The sequence below is a fragment of the Parus major genome, chromosome 3 (genome assembly GCF_001522545.3).
Source record: "Parus major isolate Abel chromosome 3, Parus_major1.1, whole genome shotgun sequence".
Lineage (NCBI taxonomy): Eukaryota > Metazoa > Chordata > Aves > Passeriformes > Paridae > Parus > Parus major.
The window spans coordinates 28,278,551-28,301,204 of record NC_031770.1 but is presented as its reverse complement, the minus strand read 5'-3'; the positions used below and the strand labels follow the sequence as shown (position 1 = coordinate 28,301,204).

Here is a 22,654-nt window from a genome sequence, read left to right as displayed (position 1 = left end):
TGAGAAGAGTTTAAATTTGAAAACTGGAAAGAATATATGTAAAAAATGCAAAACATGAGATCATAACAATAAATTCTATATATAATACTTGTTTAAAAGATGGATTTCAACCATCAGAAGCTGGTATTCTCTAAGTCTGAAGCAGTATCAGAACTCATGAACCACAATGCAGATGTTGTATAGTAATAAACACACATGGCCACTTCTATAATACAGTTTTCTCAGAAGAAAAGGAAATGTCTTGATAGAGATTAAGCTTGCATTAACTGTCTACTTGTATGTCCAGTTGAAGTTATTGTTATCTATTTATTGTTCTGTTAAATTCTCACTTGAGAAACCTAAGATTTGAAGGGCTCCCAAATATTCATGTCATTGGCACTAGCCCATGGATGCAGAAACCCCTCAACATGATTAGCCACACCTGCTTCCCCATTTTCCCACCTTTGACACTGCCTATTGTGTAAGACTCCTTAAGTCATTTATTCAGAAATGAACACATTTCTTCTGCACAAGGGAAATCCCTACTGTCCCTTTCCCATCTTCACCTATTTTCTAGAAAAAACATTGGCCACTGAAACAGAAGTGAAATAATGCTGAAGTACACTCCAGTATTGTTACAGAGACAATCTGTACACATAATTCGGTGAAAAATGACTAGATTTCACCTCATCCAGTGGACAGCAGCCACACAACCACAAACCATATGCAGAAAATGAGTTTCCCCCACTCTACAGAAAAATATGCATCAGAAGAAAACTTACGTTCCAAAGTGACTCAGGAAAGCTGCAATGTACTCTCTTCTCTTATGGTATCCCTGAATAACATATTGTACCTTAAAACAGAAAGAAAAGAAATACAGAGCTATAAAAAGATTAAAAACCCCAATGCCCAGTTTGTCATATATTTCTTGTTAAGGAAGATTTATGTTTGACATGGTAGTAGCTCTGAATCCTACATTTAGCATTATTTCCCTAAAGCATCTTAAAACACCTTTAAATCAAACTCTGGACGTTGTGCACAGAATGTCTTGTAAAGAAATCTCTTCAATCATATCTTAGTGAAACTTAATCTTTCACAATAGATTCAAGTACTGTTTAATCGCACTAGATGAAGACTGAAAGAAAGAAATGCTCAGCCTTGCCTTACTGAAGCTTGAGTAGAAACATGTGATAGGCAAATCAGTTATCTGAACTGACATTACACTGTGTCAAAATAACATTCTGGTTATAAAAGAGAAGAAAAAATTAAATATCTTGCACTACTGATCTTGGGTGTTTTCTGAAGACTGCACCTCCAACAAAATCTTCTGAATGCTAAGCTCTTTCACTGGTTTCATGCTGACTCAGGGAGCCACCTACTCAACTGTGAGCATCAGTTTCTGAGGCATTCTGGGTTTTGAAAGACTTCCATCCTGGCACAGACAAAATCTGACAATACTAAATTTGGAGACTTCAGGCAAAATTCTCCTCACTCCATGTATGTTTTCTCATTGATTTGGATGGCGTAACTTAGGAGAACAGTGTGAGCATGGTTTGACCCATAACGAAAACAATGCATGTGCCACCAGGCTGCAAGGACACTGGATTTACAACTGGTGACTTGGAAGTACTTATGGTATGGTTTATATGTGATTCCCTGTGAAAATTGCTTTGCTTTCCAGAACTAAAACTAGCATTTTAGGAACCTTTTTTCACCCACTGAAAAGAACGGGAAGAGTATTTTCTTGGCTATGGCAATACTAGAATTCCTTGGCTGTCAAATGCTTTCCTAAAATTACTGAAAAAGTCTTGATACAACCATTGCTGAGAGCTGTCTTGTATAACTTAAATTCTATTTATAAACTGAGACATTGTATTTTATAAAACACTAAGATTATTTTGAAGGCTTTGTGTAGGATCTGAACTGTTATTTTAGGAAGAGGAAAACATGCGATAAGTTTGCTTAAGTGACTTTGTTTAAAAAAAGGATGAAAACAGTCCAGTGTACTTGCAGATTTTAAAAACAGAAAGTAATTTAAACAGAAAACCACAACAAAAACAATTCTAATGATAGATTCAACATAATTATGGAAACACATTCTGAAGAACTTTTTCTAAAAGATAAAATTCTTTTCTTTGTTTAGACAATTGAAGGTAAAAATAATATATAATATACAAATAGGAAGTCTGCAATAGGTAAATTTCTAGATGTTAACCCCTAAGCCTTCTTTTGAAAATTATACTTAAATAATGGAGAGCCTTTCAAAATACTATAATTTTTCTCTTTTGTTTAAATGGTAAGCTAAACGGAACATAATCTTATCAGCAACCTTTAGTAGCTACTACTGTACAAACATCCAAAGAAACTGTTGATTCAGTTCATCTGGAGGAAACATCTGAGAAGAAAAATCATGGAAAGTATTCAAAGCCTACAATAATTACTGGGGTATGAGAACTTGCAACTAGAACATTAATATGCAAACTACACATATATATTTACTACAAACCAGCATACTACACTGTAGTGCTGTACATTACAATAACATTTTATCCTAAATCATAACATGTTGCAGTAAGAAAAAAAACTGCTGTGGGCTATGATCTCAAACTCACTTGTTTACCTAAAGGAGTCATCCTATTTAATGTTGTGCTTATGTGCTCAGCTCAATCAAGAGGGTATTACCTATGTAGTTCAGCCTAAGTATGCCTTGCTTAAAATACCTGGCAGAAGAATAAGATGTCTGTGGAAATGCAGTACAGTGCAAAAGGGAAAGGAAAACTGATTGTCTGCAGCAGCTTACCTTGTTTGTTAGCAGCTGGCATACTTGGGGTACATAGTCGATGAGACAACCTCCACCAGGAAAGACTGGGATGTGAAGGGCAGATGATCCTCCAAGGGCACTAGAAAAATAAGTTAATTTAAGAATACATTACATGTACAGTCCCTGAGATTTGAAAATTACTTCTGCGCAGTCCTCTTTCCCTATTCTTGAAGTCAGAGGGCCAAGAGGAAGTATATTTTATGCTGTGGTGATAATAGAAAGTACTGAGTGATACCATCTATAAAAACAGGTTATACCATGATCCACTGTAAATTAACCACTTAAATCAAGAGTATTACTAATACAAAACATTCTCTCAGGAAATAGCTTCTTCGTTGTGAACAGTTCTGTTTCTTAGCTCTCATCAGTAAGATGTGGAGTACTGTAGTTCAGGTATCTTGTTAGTGGGGGGTAGAGGACCTGAATTCCTCAGCTACTTTTAAACTCACCTTCAGTCAAACCAGCTAAGAATAACCTAAATACTTGGGACTGAGGAGTCATAGATGGCCAGATGCAAATATCAGTCACATAATCTACTCCAGTTTTGGACTTCCCAATGGAAAACAGATGCTAACCCACTAAATCAAAGGGGCAGTGGGCCAGAAAGATATCAGGTACATGATGTTGTAAGGAGGATGCTGAAAGAAATGGGTTTGTTCAGTCTTCAGAGAACATTGCACAGAAGGGGATACCAAGGAGGGAAGCTGATAGGCATACTGATGCCTTCAATTACCTAATGGAAAATTATAGAGATGGTGGAGTCAGAGGTTTCTTGTTGTGGTGCATCTAAAAATCTTGGTATCTCCCAAGGGTAGACCTCACCTCTGGTTTGTGTAGTGTTAGTTCCTACCTGAGAACCATCTTCCCCTTCCCCCTTCCCATTGGCTGTGACCTCCCTGTATCCCCCGATCACCCCCACCCCCTAGTATAAGAGATAAGACCCAGGGCATTTCGGTCTCTCTCTTGCCCCGGATGGACGACATACAATAAACCTGGGATTACTCCAGCAAGTTTGAGCCTCCTGTGTCTAGATACTTTGAGTCCGTGTTGTATCCACTCCAGGACCCCCTCTGCCGCCTGTGTCCGGAGACAAGCAGGGCTCTCATCACAGGGGGTGGGACAGAGGGGTCCCCCCCCTCCCCGAGAGAAGGATTACAACAGCTTCTCTGAAGTGGGGCTCGGTGCTCTGTCCTCAGAGGTGCTAAAAGCCCAGCTGAACAACAGGGCCATGATCTGGCCCTGCTCTGATAAGTGGCTTGTCCAGATAAGCTCCTTCTTTCCAATCTACATTGGTTTATGTTTATATTCTATGATTCTATGATTTTGTTCATGCCCAGTACAAAATGACAAAAACAAGGTAACTTTAGGCAGCTTAACCATTTGCCTTTATCAAAGGACAGAAGACTGAAACACACCTGCTGTTACTCAGGATAATGGCTTCTTTGGTGTGGCAAGATCTAACACTTATTTAAATCAGGCTGTACAAGGCAACAACTAGGTAAAGTCCATGCTACTTCCTGCTAGCAGTACTGACCTAAATCTTTTTTCATAGTCCCTTACCAAATCAAAATTTGCATTACACACTGTGGCTTACATCATTCACTAACCATCAAGACCCATCTTGGACATCATTAAAAGTATCAAAAGCTAAGTTGCTTTGTGTGGCTTTCTGTTTACATGCTGTTTCCATGACAAATTACTGGCTAGAAAGAAAAGTTCTTTGCAAAACAAGTCTCTTACTCTTCAACAGGATCTGGCCTCTTATTTTCCTCAGCGCTTGATAAGAAACCACTTTGGTAGGTATAAAAGTCTACAGTCATACATCCCTTTGAAGGAACAGAGCCTACATAAATAAAAAAAATTCCAACCTCATAATGATGTATATAGAAATCTGCTACTCAGGCAAAACAGTCTGGATTTAGCAGACCGTTCACCACATGGAACAGTTCTGCAGGTCTGGCTTTTGCATATGCAATGATGAAAAAAAAAAAGCCCTGAGTACACCACAGTTGCATAAAAAAACAAACAAACTTTTTCAGCAGAAGTAAGACTTGAATGGGATTTTTTAAGAGCAGAATTCAGTTTCCTTGCTGCTACCCCCTTACTAAAATTATTCACACAAGAATATAATTTTGCAACTTGTGGATGGTTACAAGCAGTGAAGTGTGACTATGAGACAATTAGAAAGTTGGAACATTTCTGAAACACTATGTTCTTACAAAATTGGAAGTATAGGGGGTCCACTGGTCTCTAACATTGGAGAATGGAAGGCTTGACCTCCTGCTGTGTTACAAGTGGGTTGTGAACCTTACTTTAGAACCTTGACTTCCAGTTTATTAAACTGCTTAAATATTATGTAAATAGATCCATAAAAGCCTCCAATCTCATACACAGAGCAACTGGTTCTGTCCACTTTGCATCCTGCCTTGCCTCATTTGACACCGAGTCCAAGTTCCCTTGTAGCATGGACATACCACTGAAGGTGATCAGATGACTAGGACAGGAATTACAGGTTTCTCTCAGTTACAGTAGCAGGTTTGAAATTAGGAGTCGTGTGCAGACTACACATTCAAAAAAAAGCCTTCGCTCCTATATCGTAAGCTTACAATACATCTTCCACACTGAATTATTATATTATGATTTGTGAGTAAGGGTTTCCCATTTTACCTGTATCCATCTCTTGAAAGTAGCCATTCTGTAAAAATGTGTTGACATAAATGTAAATCCAGCCCTTCTCAAATGAAAAACAGACTGCTAAAAGGTGTGGTTTCTGAGAAAGAGGTCCCTCCACAGAAAAAAGTCTGGAGTTTCTAGTATAATTATCCTCTGTAAACAGAATAAAGCTGTACAATATATAATTTATGTTCTGTAGAAATAATTATGGGTAAGGAAAATTAAGAGTGGACAGACTTCTTTGTTCCCTCTATTGGGTCAGAGAACCTGTTTATTAAATATTTTAATAAAATTCTGCATTTGCACAGGACCATGCCTCTGACCATCTCAAAATTGTCTACAAACATTTAGCAATTAAGATTCTTCTGCCTTATTAAACTGATACTTATATTTTATTTTTAAACACATGAAGAAGCTATTGCTCCAAGTTTGACTAAGCTGTACTACAATGTCTCTGTCATGCTAAAGGAACATATTTGCAGTACCTCACAACCCTGAGACCGGGCAAGAGGCTGTAATAATTCGACTTAAAATAAACCTGCAACTGAAGGAAGAAGAGACTTACACAATTCCAAAGAAGGACTTGTAAAGTGTGCAAAATGGAGACCATTAGGAAAGGGAATGTTGCCATGCAGCTCAATATCTAAGTCTGCTTTTTGAGGTACTTCACTGTGCAATCAAAAGAAGTGCCACACAAAGTGCTGTAAGAAGCCTTTTATAGTGAAGGACATTTCATTTGGCAAAGTACTTCACCAGCACAAGCTAAAGTTTGCTGCATGTCAAATTTGCTTTCCAGATACTTGGGCCTCTGGGAGCATAGACCTTAAACACCTGTTTGCAATCAAGCTTTCCTTCTCAGTATCAGTGCTATACACCCCTTATAAAAAACCCCTGTGTTCATTTTATCAAGACAACAAAAAATATTAAACAAAAAGCATCAAGACATACGATGAGGAAGCACAGACAACTGCTTCCCTTCCTTAGCTGCCAGAGTAAGGCTAGTTTCAGTACAATCAACTGAACTGTGTTTGATTTTTACACTGTTTTTTTCCAATGGACTGCTACTTTTCAAAGGTTAGAATTCTAATAGTGTGGTAAGCAACAGTCTTAGGGGATATTATTTTATTTCTACCAGTACCAGATAAAGATTAAATACATGGTAGATCTACCTGTCTCAGAGATAAGGTTGTACAAACATGCTGGAACAAAGACCTGTGTGCCTCAGAATTTTATCTGCTCGCTCTTACTCTAAGTCTACTCAGCTCTGCAAACAAACTTCATATATCCATTTTAAGACAGAGCAGAGACTCCTTTGCAGCAAGGTCCTGTCCTTCTGAGTTTCCAGTCAGTCACAGTGTGATTCTGATCCACGAGCTGTGAATTAAATTGCATTTTGTGAGGAACTCACTATTGAATTCAACAAGTGCAGCAGTCAGCCTGCATTAATTGAAGTTCTGTGACATGATGAAATATGAGTTCAGAGAGTGTAGCTGGAGTATGTTTACATTTCTGCTGTTGACTGGTGCATTCCAAGTGACTTGCTCTGTCTGTCTCTCTCTATGGATCTATTTATTCAGGCTGACATACAGCATGCAAAATTCTTCCACATTTTTTTGATAACTTATAATTAATTAAAATGTCTTTCTCAAGAAATCATCCTCAATAAATGGCTTAGCATTATTTCACATTATTTCATTAGTTTAGGGAAGTGACTGTTTTTGTTCTTGGGTAAAGAAGAAGAACGAGTTATTTGCCCATCCTTAAAAGCATCACCTCATTAGAGAAGAAGGGTAGTTGCAACTATCAAGCTCAGAAGACTGGGTGCTTTAGCAAGGCACACTTACAAACATGTCGAGAGATGCTCTTACTCCTATCCCTATAACTCTTGAGCCTTCCTAGTTCCAATTTGCTTCCTTCTTTCTCCAAAGAGAAAAAAATCCAGGTTTCTGTAGATTGCAGGGAAACTTAGGAGTTCATTCTGAAAAATGAGGATTATTTCAGACTACACTCTGCATCACAGTTTAAAGATTTAAGTGCTAACACAGGTTATGCTACTACAGCTAAGGGCCTGTGCACACATAATACAGTTTATGTTTTGTGCCCCCACCATACCTGCCCCCATTCCCCATTTCCAAAAATTACATACATTTTTCTGTGAAACAAGTATCACATAGAAAAGAACATTTACAGAAAAGCTATGAAAAGGAGGTACCTTACCTGATAGGAGTTTATTTTTTTAGGGAGAGTAGAAAATGTGTATTTGGGTAAGGAGGTCCAGAACTGTAAGAATCATACTTATCCTGAATACAGTGTGATATAACATTAAACAGCTTTATACCAAAAGAAAGTGGTATGTGATATTGACTGCACTCAACATTTCTAACTCAAATATATTCTTTCTTCAAAACACACAGAAAATAGGGAAATGTTCAATGATTGTGAATGATGAAGTTATAAATTTGTCTAACTTGGAAAATATAAACAATTTAAAAACTTGCCTCTGAGTGGAAAGACCTTTTATATGGGTTTAAAGTAATTATGAGCTTTTATGGCAGTGTTAAAGCATTGTCAAATCAATGTACTAGTGATGGAAAGTAGACTTCAGACTTTATAGACTACAGCCCTTTATTTTACCAAGATACACCTTTTTTACTCTCTGTAATACGTGCTGTATTTTGAAACTGAAGCACACTGCAAACTGACATGAACATTAAAAGGGTTTATTACTCATGACGGCTATATCCAAGAGTAGCCTCAAGCATGTGGAAAGAAATTCCCTTCTTTTTGCTCTTTTTTCCTATTTTGAGAGGCATGTTAAGGGCTTTGATCTCCTTCCCTGTTCTCTTTCTCCATTGTTGCTGAAGTAAATAGTTGACTTTTTCCTTTTGCAGTTTCATCATTTTAGTACATTACACCATTTGGCACAAGAGACACAAGGAACCACATCAAATAAAAGCACGTGACCACAAACACTGCCTTACCAACCATGATTCCAGATTTGCTGTCAGTTTACGATTTTTCAGACTTGCCTGACTGCAACCAAATCCCTCCTATCACACAAATAATGTGGCAGAAGCCTTGGGATAGTTCTTTGATCAGCAACACAAAGCTCAGCAGTAAATTAACAGAACATTTGTACTGAAAAATTGGACAGTATAGCTTGAGACAGTGTTTCCTTCCCTTTCTTGTAATAGCCCATTAAAGCAAACATAATTAACATATTGCTTGTCCACTCAAATCAATCACAAAGGGAAGCATGTCCAAAAAAATTTCCATTCTATTTTTTAAAAATTTTTTTTACTTAGAATTACCTCTACTACAATACTGGTAAAACAGAAATGTATGTTTTCAGCTAAGAGATATAATCTGAGGCATCTATATTATTGAATGTAATAGAAAAAGAAATAAAATCACAAATAGACCTAGAGGGAAAACTATACCAAATCTACTTATCTGAAGAAAGAATCCCAGTCAAACTCAGACTCAGCATCTGGCCATTGGAGCTGAAAAGATGATAATTTTTTCCTTGATCTACTAGTGGTTCAGAGTAAATTCCTCTGAGCTTGTCCTGACTAGTGACTGGAAAAAAATATGAAATAATCACTTTAAAGAGCTATACTAAAACCAGAATGTATTCCATTTTCACAGAATGTGCAGAAAACTGCAAGTCAGACTTACTGAGCTTTATTTCAGCTCCTCTGCTGACCCTGTATGTTCTAGCAAGTTATTTCAACCATTCTGCTTCTCTGCTTGCCCACTTAAAATGTTAAGATGTTTATACTGAAGTACACATAAGTTTAATAATATTCACAGACTAGTACAAAAGCTGTGGGATGAAGTAATCTGAAACTACTAATAAATACTATGTTTTGGTTATTCCAACTTCTCTGTTCTGCTGCAGGTAAACTTTTAAGAAAGAAGCAGTTGTCTATAATGTATTAGCCATTTTACACAAAGTGGTTATACCAAGGAGACTTACATTAAGTGTACAGATTCTAGGTTCCAGCAGACTTTAATCTATCAGACTTATATGCAAACAATAGCTAGAGTGATTCAATACTGAAATATTTGTGGGGATAAGACTTCTGTCCCCAGGATTCTACTCTTTCTCAAAGAAAATAACTCAAGAAGCATGAGATTAATAGATGGTTAATCCTATAATTACATTAGAATTTGTTTCTTTTCATCCCTTCACTGACAGTACTGAGAGCTAGAGGAAGAAAAAATACTCTTGCACTATCAAGTTTTTCTTACTGCTGTATGACAGCATAGAAGTCTGAAAATATTTGTATTTCCTCTGTATTTGATAAATCAGGACTGAAAGGATTTTTCCTTTATTTAATGGATTTTTACATGCAGAAACATTCTGCATATAGGGGACTGCCAGATTTCTACTGGAGTGTTGAGTGAGTGCAAACTTGGGCTGCCAGGGCTAGGAAACGGAGCACTCCACCGTCCTCCCATCCCACATTCTCTGAAGAAATAAAACCACAAGAGGATAACAATTACTACCTGGCTGATGGGACACTTGATGTCAGTCAGTGATACCACAGGGCACACAAGCACTCTGCCTAGAACAGGCACCACATTCCTTTTTTCTCAGGACTCACTTTTATAAACTGACCCATGGCTTACAGCAGACAGCTGGGCAGGTAGCCCAGCACAACTGATTGCCCTCTGGCACTTCCATCAAACCTCAAGGTACAAACTTGAGGAAAAGTTCAAGCAACAGAAATTATCAGTGAGGCTTCAAAGTGTACTGGTGTCAACAATATCACTCCATAAAATGGTACAAAAATTATGGTCACTTATTCATTCTGACAGCATAAAAGCAAGAAGTGTAAAAGCAATATATTTCAAACTGTTTCAAAGTATTAATATAGAATTATTTTTCATAATACACTACTAACAGGTTCAAAAAGAAAATATGTAAAGTTCCACAGGCTATAAGAAGTGTGTGATTCTCTTTAAGGCGAAAAATTTCTGACAAATGTTGCTTTTGTGTTGCAACTCATTGAACTGATGTCCCCCTTAATTTTTTCTGCAAAAACAGCACTAACAGCATCTTGTACTGCAAATGTACTATACTCAGTCAATTGGAGCAGATAATAATGAGAATCCATAACAAATGACAGAAGAACTGAATTTAGAGACACTTTTGATTCCAAAAATAGAACTTTCATGTACCCTTCCCTCTCCCTCCCAAAAGGTACTGCTTACTAGTATTAATTCCAATTAATAATATTATAATATAAAATAATTTTTTTCTAAATAATAATTAATTAAAGAATATTTACAGGAAACAGATAAAAGAAGCCCTGAATCAGTTGCTAGATGCCTACAGTTTAAAGAGGAGGGCATGGTTCCTGTGACAAAGAACTTTAACAGGCCAGTATTTCAAGCCACAGAGGGGAACTGAATGAGAGGGTAGAAAGTATGTACATTGAAGAAAGGAGACTTAAACCATTAACACTTACAATGTGGATAAATAATTTCCAAAGCAATTTGCTTATTTCTTAAAGGTTGGCAACAAATTAAGAGAAACCTGAGTGAGAAGTGAAGAAACGTCAGAGAAGATTTTCAGAGAGAATTCAATGCACTAAGGAAATAACAGCAAATAAAACTCCCAAACAACCAGGAAAAGTTGTAAGAAAGAAATCCAGACAAATAGAGCAGCAATAAACACAAAAGAAGAGAAAAAGTAGATAAGATAAGCAACATGGGCAGGTAAGTAAATAAAGTACTGTGCAGTCCTGTTTTGTTTTCATTACCACAGACGTTCAAAAACTTATAAATGATGATTAAAGAAATTAATTAAGATGCCAAGAGAAACACCATGTCGCCTAACCTCCTTCAATTTCCTTCTGCATGGATCTCAGAAAGAAAAGCAAATGTGAAAGAAGCTGAAGACTCATCACAACTATGACAAAACAAGATTTTGGGTGAAGAAAACGTCAACTAACTGAAATTGTAAAACTTTTCCACCTTGCACTGGTTTGACATGCCAACATAAATCCAGGAATTTGCTTAAAATTATGCACAATCCCCAGTTCTCCTCATGAACTGTGAAGGAGGAAAGTTGACTCTGTTATACAAAATTTATTCTTCAAATTCCTGTTCTTCAGAAAGGTATTTTTAATGGCATTACCTATTTTGCTGATGTATTTATAACCACCTAAACTGTGAATATATTAAGGGCCTTCTAAGTAGCAAGTAAAATAATACTGGGCATTGGCTCTTCTACTTCAAGCCAAAAATGCAAGTGACTTCTAAGAGTTGTCTCAAAGGAACTAAAAATGGAGTCAGGAGCTAGGAATTATAAACTTCTGCATAAAGAAGAAAAAGAAAGAGAATATTGGATTGCTGGTATGCTGTGAGCAGTATGCTCCTCTGAAACAATAGCACTCAATAAATTAATAAAAGAATCCAGTGATGAAGATCTCCCAAACAATTCAATTGAACAGAATATTTATCACAAATCCATGTACATCTTCTCTTATGATCTATCAATAAAGTAGGTAACATAAATTAATAATTGCTCTAAGATGGTATCAGTTACATGTGCAAACATATGCTGTATCTATCTGTAATTTCTGATCACTCTTTCAGCATGCATTCAATAACATCCAGTTTACTATACTGTGACTGTTCACATGGCAGGTAATTTGCTAGTACTTGTACTAAACCCGTGATAGCAGTGTCTATTGCAAAGCAGGAAAATTACTCTCAAAATCTGTAAGACTATATTGCCTTCCCTGCCTACTGTTCTTGCCTTTTCCTGAAGACCAACAATCATTTCCTATATCTTGCAGCCTTTTATGTTTTGTGATTGCACTTGCTCATATTGTTCCTTATTTTTTTTTATGTTCCCTAATCTACTTGCCAAATTACAGTAATTATCTCTTATTGTTAATATTTCCCTATATTGCTTAATGGTCACCATTTCCAGAGACAACCATTTTGTAGAGCATTTATTTTTTGCCTTTGTGTTATAACACTGCTGTGTTGTAAACTTCTCTCATGTAATTTTTTTCCCATTCTTCCTAAGCCAGACAGTAATCCTCATTTGTGAATCTCATCTATCTGAAGAAACATTTTGTATGAAACTTTCTGTCCATTGCTTCACCAGCATCACGTTTAATTAGTGTACATGAAGAATGAGAAATACCTACTGAGAGGGCAAGAAAACTTGCATAAAAAATTCAGAAACGAAATGACAGCAACATGCTGGAAAACTTCTGGAAATGAAGTTGAGCATTTGGGTCATCAACAACAATGCCTGAGGGAGACAGAAAGGTAAAGGAGAAAAATGTTTTTCTTTCATACATCTGGCTTCTGACACTGATTTCCATGTGTATGCAGCATGATTAAAAGGCATTCTTGCTCAGATCTTGAAATTGGCTTTATCTTATATTCACAAATTATGTGGAATGTTACAAGTCTGGTCTGGTGCTCCTGCTAAATGCTCCAGTAGACTGAGTGCACTCTGGTTTTATGTAAGACAAATACACACGTGGACACAAGGCAAGAGAACATCAGTTTTTCATGTAAACACAGCCACTGTGGCTTGACAAGCTAATATGAACCATGCTAAACCCCTACTCATTTAACAAGGTGGTATCAATCTCAGACAGTTTTACAGTCCCTCTCAGAGTCTTTACCACAGGAATTTGTGTAAGTCTGTTTTGTTCCTATGAACACAAATAATTCAAAATTCATCCTAATACATTCTCTTCAAAACAGAGGGAAGCAGAGTTATGGATCACATGGCACAAGAGCAGCCTTTGGTAGGTGGGAAGACAGAGAAAAATTCTCAGAAGAAAACACTGGCACTTTGAAACTCCGGTCTCACACCAGAAGTAACAAAGGTTCCTTCTGTAAAAAGGCAGACACAGGTCTACTTTTAAAAAAGAAAAGAAACCCACAGGTCTTCACTGTGTCAAAACTGAAGCAGGGATCCCATATATACACAAGAAACTGGAAATCTCATAATTTGTAACTTAACAGCAGGGCTGTCATTCAGAAAGTGAATACAGGGATTTCCAGGATTTTGTTTACATTGGTGCCTGGGTTATGGTCATGGAGCACACTCATTATAGCATGTTCTGCAAGGCAAAGACTGGAGCAAAAAATTCTTTTCACAAAGATTCCCCTAATCCCAGAAAAGATAATGAACATTCACAGTACATGTACAGATATCAGTCAGGTCACGAGTCAAACATAGACACTTCTACACCCTGAACTATCTTTAAAGCTGTCCCTCCTTCCCTTAGAAGTTGCAAATACTTACATGGCCATGAAAGACAAGAATTTCACCTTTACATTAGTATATCTTGTCACCTTCTAAGGATTTTATTAATATTACTTAGCATTTAAGTTGAGTGGTAAGATAATGAGATGGCCTAAATGGCATCTGCAAATAGATGTATTTGTGAACTAATACTGGATGCTTTGATAAACCAGCCTCTTTAGTCAAAGAATGACATTTTCAGAAAGATTGTCAGCTTTTAAATAATTTCTGTTCTGTCATTCAGTATGACTGAAGTATTAAGACTACATCTAGAACTGCTTCCTAAATAAAGTATTCTCTTTTTGGAAATTATATTAAGGCTCTTGAGTCATATAGATATGTAAAAAGATCAGATGATTACCAAAAATAAAAGGATTGAAGGAGTACATGTCTTATTAAACTATCCTTTACCCTAAAAATGCAAAGTGTTTTAAGAACAGGTAATACAATTTCTGTATAGTGCTTCTACAGATTTCTTCAAATACATTAATACACAATCCTTGATACAATTTATGTCAGGGAATGAATATTATTGTACACTAATAAAAACTGAGCAGAACTCACAACTACTTCAGAAGTGGAGCACAACCAGAATTTCTCAAGTAGGTCCTCAGCATCTTTCAAAATGAAGTTTACTATTGAGCCATTTCAGTTTACCTGAAGTTCTGCATTTCATCAACTAATAACATCGCAGTGTCAACAAAATCCCATTGATACTACCTACTCAGGCAGGTTAACTGTTTTCCCATTTTACAACATTTAAAGAAGACACTGCACACTGTCTATGTTATCCATCTACAACCACAGAAGAACATGATTTCAGACTGAGACAACTCCACAAGCTTTTTTTTATTGTGAAGATCTGTCACTGAAATGAAATGTTATTTCATGTTTCACTGAAATTAAAAGTTATTTTTGAATCAACTTAAGAATATAAAAATGAAACCTTCCATATTACTTAAACCTATAGATAGTGTTTTAGAATTTAGTTTACCTGGGACAGAAATACCTGATTTGGGGATCCTGCATACTTAGGTTATTATTTTGTTGTGAAGACAGAAGTTCTCAAAAATCATATGCTCTTTGCGTTTTCTATTATTTCCTGTCTTCAACACACAGGCAAAAAAGTTTGAAAGTAAATTATAATGAATGTGCTAGTTTATGAAGATTTTAGGTATGCTGAAGTTGGAGTAAAAAAGAAAAAAAACCTGACCCTACAAAACCAAAAAATACACTTGTAAATTTAAATCTAAACTTCCCTTTTTGTATCCTGTGTTCACTGGGATTTCTTCTTGAAAATGACTGAAGGTTCTTCCTTTAGTAATTGCTTCTATAGTTACTGCTTCTTTGGATACTGAAAATTGTTAATTTCTTTAAAAATCGCAGTGGTTACACTGACAGCAAAGAAATCATACTTATCTCACGCTTTCAGATTTTTTACCTTTCACTAAGAGCTCAGAGTAATGATGCAACACCAGGATACTAAACATGCCCAATTTCACTTCAGATTAAGAATCAGGCATAGAGCTTAAAAAAAACCAAAACAGCTGTTTCATGATACAAATGAGGGAATGAGATTTGATCCTCTTTTACTTAGGTAATCCTTATCTACCTAAAATAAAAATGTACTTAGAACCATAGGATTTGGATCTACTGTACCTAATATATTGTTTTCAAGCAAAAAAGAAAGCAATAGTGACATGAGAGTCTTTAATATCATTCATCAAATTCTGACTTCACAAACAACAGCCGATCCAATAATTTCATAATTTCTCTTATTTTATACTTTCTCTTGTTTACTGGTTCAAACTTGGCAGTTGTCTAATGCAATACACTATTTATTTATGTATTTATTTATTTCAGTTACTAAAACCCTGGATACATAAATCCTTATCTGAATGTTTCCTTGAGAAAATGAGATACTGCCTTATTACCTCTACAATCACCAAAATACATAAGCTCATAAGCAAAATGTGTAATATTAAGCATTTTTGATTAATATCAGCATTTTTGTCCCCCAAACCCCTCAAAAAAGTCATAATTTCAAAGTTTTTGTTTACACATCTGCAGTAATTTGATCCTCTTCTGCACATATGCTGTAACAACACAATATTACTAATGTTAATGTCATACCAATATATGGACATGACCTAATAAAAGTTGTTGAATTACTTCTTTACAAGTTTTATGTATGTGAATGTCAGCTATAATATTCCACAGATGTAATCTCTGTATTTCTTTTATTCCTGACTACCTGCCAGTCAATCTTTACCCATCTTTATTTGCACAAATCAGGACTATTTGCAGGACAAGTAAGAAGGAAGTTCATGAATAGCATAGTAACAAAGTCTGGTTTCCATTAGACTTCTACAATGCTTCGGACTGACTTTTTACATGGGCTGCATTAAAGCCACAGCACAGCATGAGTTCAGTCCTTATAAATATCAGAGAAACCACACTGTAAAGATGTCCTAAATGCCTTTGCCAAATGAAAAGCTTCAAATGTTGTTTATACCTTGCAAGACATCAGAGCATGCGTTCAGGAGAGGTATCTTGACTGAAGAGAGGCTTTTTTCACCTGATATTTAATACAGCATGAATTCTGATTGAAGTACTTCCTAAGATTAGAATATTCATAACTACTTTCTCCCATATTGGCTCTCTGCTCACTGAATTCAGTGGGCTTCAGCACTGTACTCAGCACCAAATACAGAGGGTCTTCAGCCTTTCCTTCGGGTGCCAGTAACACTATTTGCCACTTCTTAGTGGTTATATTCATGAAACTATGGGAATTTCCTATTTTCAAGACTTCTACCTTTCTGCAATTTTTTTTCCCCAAATTAACCACCAGGCTCAAAAACATTAGCAGGACAAAAATAACAGATACCTGTATGTACAGATAACATGATCATATTAATTTTACAGCAAATAAAATCAATTTTCTTAGGAAGCCAGATTAAAAAATAACCCAATTTTCCACCACACAATGTGTCTAGGGAGGAACTAGAGTCCTTGGCAAAAGTAAACAGCAGGAAAACAGCCAAGACCTCAAGCTCTGTCTATGCAGAAAATGATAGCAATTCCAAGAAACTCACCCCCAAAACAACCCCACTGCTTAACCTGAAAGCTTAAATAAAAAACTTAAAATCAACTGGCTAAACTCACATTGCATATGCAATTCCGAGACAGGACAGTGCTCCTAAGACACTTCCTGAATAAGAACAAGCATAGGAAACTTCATCCCATTAGGTAAATCATTTGTCAAAGCTACTCTTTCAAGAGCTTCTACAAATGCCTTAATTGCAACCCCAGGAGTGTCAGTATAATACTAGCACTCCACTTTCTTTACCATTAGCGCACACAAGTGCATACTCAGAAGAAAAGGTTCATATTAAGTTCTGCAAACCTGAGGTGCCAAAGGAAGGTATAACTTGACACTGTCACAGAAAAGAATATTGATGCCTCTTGAGGGATGGAAACTGAATCAGTAAGGCATGTATGTTAGTCCTAAGTAAGCTTCAAAACAGGACTCGTTTGAAACAGCTATCTCGTATAGAAAACCTCACCCTGCAACTGAAATATTTTTAAATAAAAGAAACAGAAGAAAAATATTTATAATGGAAAACATGAGGCAATTTTGAATTGCAGCAAATTTCAAAGGCTGTTCACCGTCCCAGCTCCCAGCTTTACTGGAAAGCAGGATTTGCTTAATACCGCTGAAAACATCTGACAAAGGCTTTCTAATCTAAATTTAGAGATATGAGCTTTTCTTTCCTCAAAGGTCCAGAGCAGGGATCTATTAATCTTTATAGTTTTGGACATATATATATTTATGACTCTTTTCTTGGGTAGTACCCAAAGGGTAAAATTTAAAAAATTCCACCAGCCAGTTGGCTTATATTTTTTATTTTATATTTTTTTAAGCTGGGAATTTGTGTTAGAGAAAAGGCTCAAGAATTTCTGGTAGTTTCACAGTAAGTTTACTAATCTGCCTTAGTAGGTAGAAAAAGAAGGTAAATGAATCAACACAAGGAAAATAACGGTCAAAATACCAGAAGGTGATGTTCATCGGGTACCAAGAAAATATTGAAGCTTTACCACCATTTCTTAAGTTAGAAAATACTTTTGTACTCTGTCCATCTCCTCTGGTTGGAATTCTAAAATATAATGCAAAATGCATGTGTCAGGAAAGGTCCTATAATTCCAGAAAACACCTATCTACTACCCCAAAGCCATATAAAAAACAGTGTACAAAGATCTATTGGTATATGTCCTTGTTGCTCTTGTTTTTTCCACCACTTGACTGTTGCGGCCAGCAACCTCAGGATCTTGTCCAGGGAAGCAGCAGGATTCTGGGGACCAGCATCAAACACCAACGAGACGGGCCCCCATTCATGAAACCATTTATTCAGCATGGGAACAAAGTCAGGTTCAGAACAGAGAGCCCCGGACAGAGGCACAGCAGAGGTTTTTGAGGGACAGAACTCTGAAGGGTTTCCACCTTTGAGGGTGGAGTTTAGGGTCAGGAACCATCAGAAACACAGCAAGGGAGAACCCCCCAGGGACTCAAACCCAATCAGAACACCTGGGCCGCCCTTCACAAGGGGTTTGGGGTGGGACAATGTAACTCTCTGTCTCCCCTGAGGCCGCTGCCACACTTGACTTTCCAGAAAACTCTGAGATTTTTCGTATATGTTGAAAAGAGGGTAAAAAAAATCAACCAGGAACCTGTTCTCAATGCATTCTGTTTATCAAAATTTTCTAGCAAAAGCTACTCACCATTTGATTTGCTACTGATTTACTGTAAAACAACTGCCTGTTATGCAAGGATATAGCTCTTGCACGAAAAAGCCCTCCAGTACAAGTCACTGCAGCTCAAACCATCTTCATTTGGTGAGTGCAGAGGATACTCCTGAATGTAGTTCTACATACTCTTTTTTAAACTTTCCTTTAGTTTCTCATAAGGCTGCTCAAAGACTGATCATCCCTTGTTGGAATCAATGAAGGTCATCTCAAGCCCTGTGCTCTCTGTTGTACTGATGATGGACATCACAAACAAAAGTTCAATGACCATTTAACATCAGCAAACAGTAGCCCAAGAGCCACCTGTACCTGCTGAATCACCACTGGTTTTAAGCAGAGCAAAACTGCAGTTTTTCACTCAGATAAAAGTAAGTCAAAGGAGGTGGCTGTGGAAATTGCAATGACATGATGACAGCTGGGTTTTTTTCCTGTGAGGGATTCCCTAAGTTTTAGGCAAATAGGCTCAATTCAGATCCCCCTCCTAGCATGTATGTGTGTACAGGCACAGTGCAAATGATGCAGTGATTCCTTTGCAATTAGGGGTAGTTCTGTCTCTCCCATCAATGGTAGCTCTTAGAAAGAGTCACTAAGAAGCCTCAGAGGTAAATAATTACCTCTAACAGCGAGATTAGAGCAGGAGGAGGGTTCACTAGTGACTTGTGCTGTTTAAAATGCTTGTAAATGATCTGACAAACGTGAGCTGTCAGGTGGCAGTTCAGGGATGACAGGTTATTGAGTGTAGCCAGAACAAGCTCCAACCATGAAGAATAATGAACAGGTTTTGAAGCAGAGGAACTGGATGACAGTAAGAAAGAGGAGATTTAACACAGATGAGAATGAAGTGATACATGCAGAAAAAAAACCCTAACTGATGCCTAAAGAGGCTGCCTGGAACAGAGGCTGGGCAGAGTGGAAGGAATAAGATAGGTATTTATTAAAAGGGTTTCAAAGGATACACTTTGGACAGTACAGGAGCTCTAGCCAAGATGGACGCAAGATGGTAGACCAGGCATGAGTTTTCACACTTTAATAAGTTTTGGTCCATTTACATTTTGTCCAATTACAACTTCAGGTTATGAAGTCCCATCCTCCCAGATTGGTCTCCTCAATTTGCTGTTGCTGATACTTATTTGGGCCCCAAGCTGCAACGGTATCCTTGGTTCTGAGGCTGGAAAAGGACTGTTTTGTCTAAGTACCCTGTGAAGAGATCTTGCTAACACTTCTTATGAAGTTGAGAGTCACACACTAAGACAGTACAGAATCTGGAGAATATGAAAACTAAAACTTAAGGCATTATTACCAAAAATGTAAAATGGGCACCAAGCATCCAGCTGCTCTCGAGGTTATGATCAATGTTCAGTTGAAATGTCAACTCAGCACCAAATAAAAAGTCAAAACAAAAAGAAGTATGGGATTATGAGGAAAGATGTAGAAATTTGTCTGCAGTAAAACTCAGTCTGGAAACCAGAAAATGAGGACAGAAGACTGATTACCATAATATGATGAGTGATGTTGAAAATGTGAATAAGCACTGACTAATTGCTGTCTCTTCCAATACTTCACAATACAAGTGTAGTGGCCAACTTTACACCAAACTAACAGGAAGAGCTAGTTTCAAAACTAAAAGGGAATACATCTTAATGCAAGATGTACTGGAACTATGAAATTCCTTGTTTCAATGTGTACGCAAAGGGTAGGCTGGACAAGTACACGAAACAAAAATTCATTCAGGATTTCATATGAATCAAATTTCCTCAGCCACCAATGTCTTAGGGCAAAATATCATATGTGCTAGCCCTATTTCTATGGACTTTGTTATAATTTTGCACATGCGTATGATTTTCTAGTGGGGTGGCATATTTAGATGATACTGCAAGGCAATTTACAGTGCAAAATTTTAATCACAAACGTGTATATCTCTATTTACATTAAAAAATAAAAGGATCGTCACAGTATTATGTGATTAAAATAGATACCAATCATTTAAATGATGGTGTTTGCTTAAAATTGCAGTAAAAGTAGTTGTTAGAGTAACCTGAACTAATGAGGACAAAAAAGCAGAACTTCAGAATGGTTGTTTTCTTTTCTCTCAGAGTAAAGTAACTAATTTTGTGATCAGTAAAATGTGATATACCTTCAAAGCTTTTAGATTTAATGAAAAGAATGAAACATTCAAATGAAAAAATATTCTCTTTTGAGAACTTCAGTAGCTCTGCAGCAATGACCTGACTTCTCTGACATGAACTCAGGGTGAAACATCTGGAAAAACACCCCATCTGAAGACATAGGACCCTGCCCTCCTTTGCAAGTTAAAGTGATATGCCAGGGATGATGATGATTTTAAAAATGCACAGCTCTGCAAAACACACTGTGCTGCCTTCCCCACCCCAGCTTAACATACAATCCTTCTGACAATATCAACAGCTGCCTAACATGACATTTCACATACCACCACAATTTGGATGGTATGTGCTTGAAAGAGAACTTGAAACACTAACACTTAATGTGATGAGGTTTAGGAGAAGATTGAAGGAAATAAACTGAGAATTAAGATTACAAAATGTATCTTTCATTCCTGTGTGGGGATGAAACAGTATGAACAAAACAACCAAACCCCAAATGCTATTTACTTTGGGAAACAGGGTATGTCAAACTTCTCAGAGTAGGTGGAGTCAAGTAAGGACACAGTTAGCCTAAGGACACCACCAGCAAATTGTTGAACATTGTGACATCCCTGCATACAGGTATGGCTAGCTGCAAGATGCCAAGGGAAGAAGACAAGCTGTCCCTGGAAAGGAGTGTGGGGAGGATGAACACACTCAAGCAAACCCCATCCCCTAAATATGGCCATGATTTAGGGATGCACTTATGTACTAATGAAGATCCACTACAGGTTGTGCTGTGGTTTGATTAAAGGCCTCTTACCTTTGTTACTGAACAAATTTTGCAATTAATGCTGCTGCTTGATTCTATTTGTGTGCTCTTTGTTTTTGAGTATAGAGCAGAGATGTGGGTGACATACAGCTACTTCTGTTTAATTTTTTTTTTTTTTTACAGGCTTGGGCAGAGAAAGGGAAGGCAATGACAAACATTGCACTTGATACAATGTTCTTCTCCTTTGTTTGGTGTTTGGGAAAGTTATAATGCAAACTTGATACCTGAGGTCTTTACTAAAGGGAAGTGAGGTAAACCCATTAGCAGGTATAACTAGATGGTCCAATTTACTTGATGTATTGCAAATTAGCACATCTTGGTACTGAAATCCACAGTCCATGAAACAGCATTCCACAGGACTGCAACAACAAAATCTCATTTGAGCCCTCCAAACTTCACATAAAAGCCCATAGGAAGTCTGCCTAAGTATGTGATTCAGTAGCTACAGTCAAATCAGTCCTTGGCTATTTCACTGGGAGTTCAAACAAGATTCAGAATTATAGCACTGAAGAAATTATCAATCCAAAACTTTGTTGATGAGGAATTAAAAGACAGCCAACCCACTTCCAAACTATCGTTTAATTTCTCTGCTATATCCAAATCAGATAAAAATCAATAATTAACAGATTCCCCAGCCTTCTCTTTCTTACTAACTTGTCACCCCACATTACTGTAAAAGGTCATTGAACTGAAGCTACCTTGTTAAGATACTGTCAATGTCTCAGCAGTAAGTTACCTGAAATTTCCTGCTGTGAAAGAATATAGGTTGTATTTTTAAGCACAAACAAGTTTATGAAAACAAGAATACCAAAGGGAAAAAAAGAAGACACTTAAAGTTCATACTAAAGAAAATCTGAAAGGTGGATACTATTTGAGAATTGTGTAAGCTAGAGGCAAGGGGAGGGGGATGTCATCATCTGAGGCACTTCAGATTTGCAATTACATTGGAATCCTATGCTGAAAGGTGGAAGTGGTCAAGAAGAATGGAACTATCTCATCCCTTCATAAGAGGCAGATTTCCTGAAAAACTATGTTGCTTGTTTTTAGCACCTGAGCTACACAAAGACACACTTCTCAAACATTAAGGGAAGAGAAATTATTTGCATCTCTGCTCTGACTGACCTGACTACTCCTGAGAATAGCTTTTTGATAGA

General features: G+C 37.0%; 1 protein-coding gene across 3 annotated transcripts in view; it reads right to left on the bottom strand.

The window, feature by feature from the left end:
• BABAM2 (BRISC and BRCA1 A complex member 2) overlaps positions 1–22,654 on the bottom strand; it is a 178,190-nt gene that overhangs the window by 46,412 nt on the left and 109,124 nt on the right. For all 3 annotated transcript variants that reach the window (XM_015620717.1, XM_015620719.1, XM_015620718.3), the window contains 2 exons: positions 2,780–2,879; positions 762–832 (listed from right to left, as the gene is read on the bottom strand). In XM_015620717.1, coding sequence (XP_015476203.1) covers positions 762–832; positions 2,780–2,879 — 171 coding nt within the window. The remainder of the gene's footprint in view (positions 1–761; positions 833–2,779; positions 2,880–22,654) is intronic.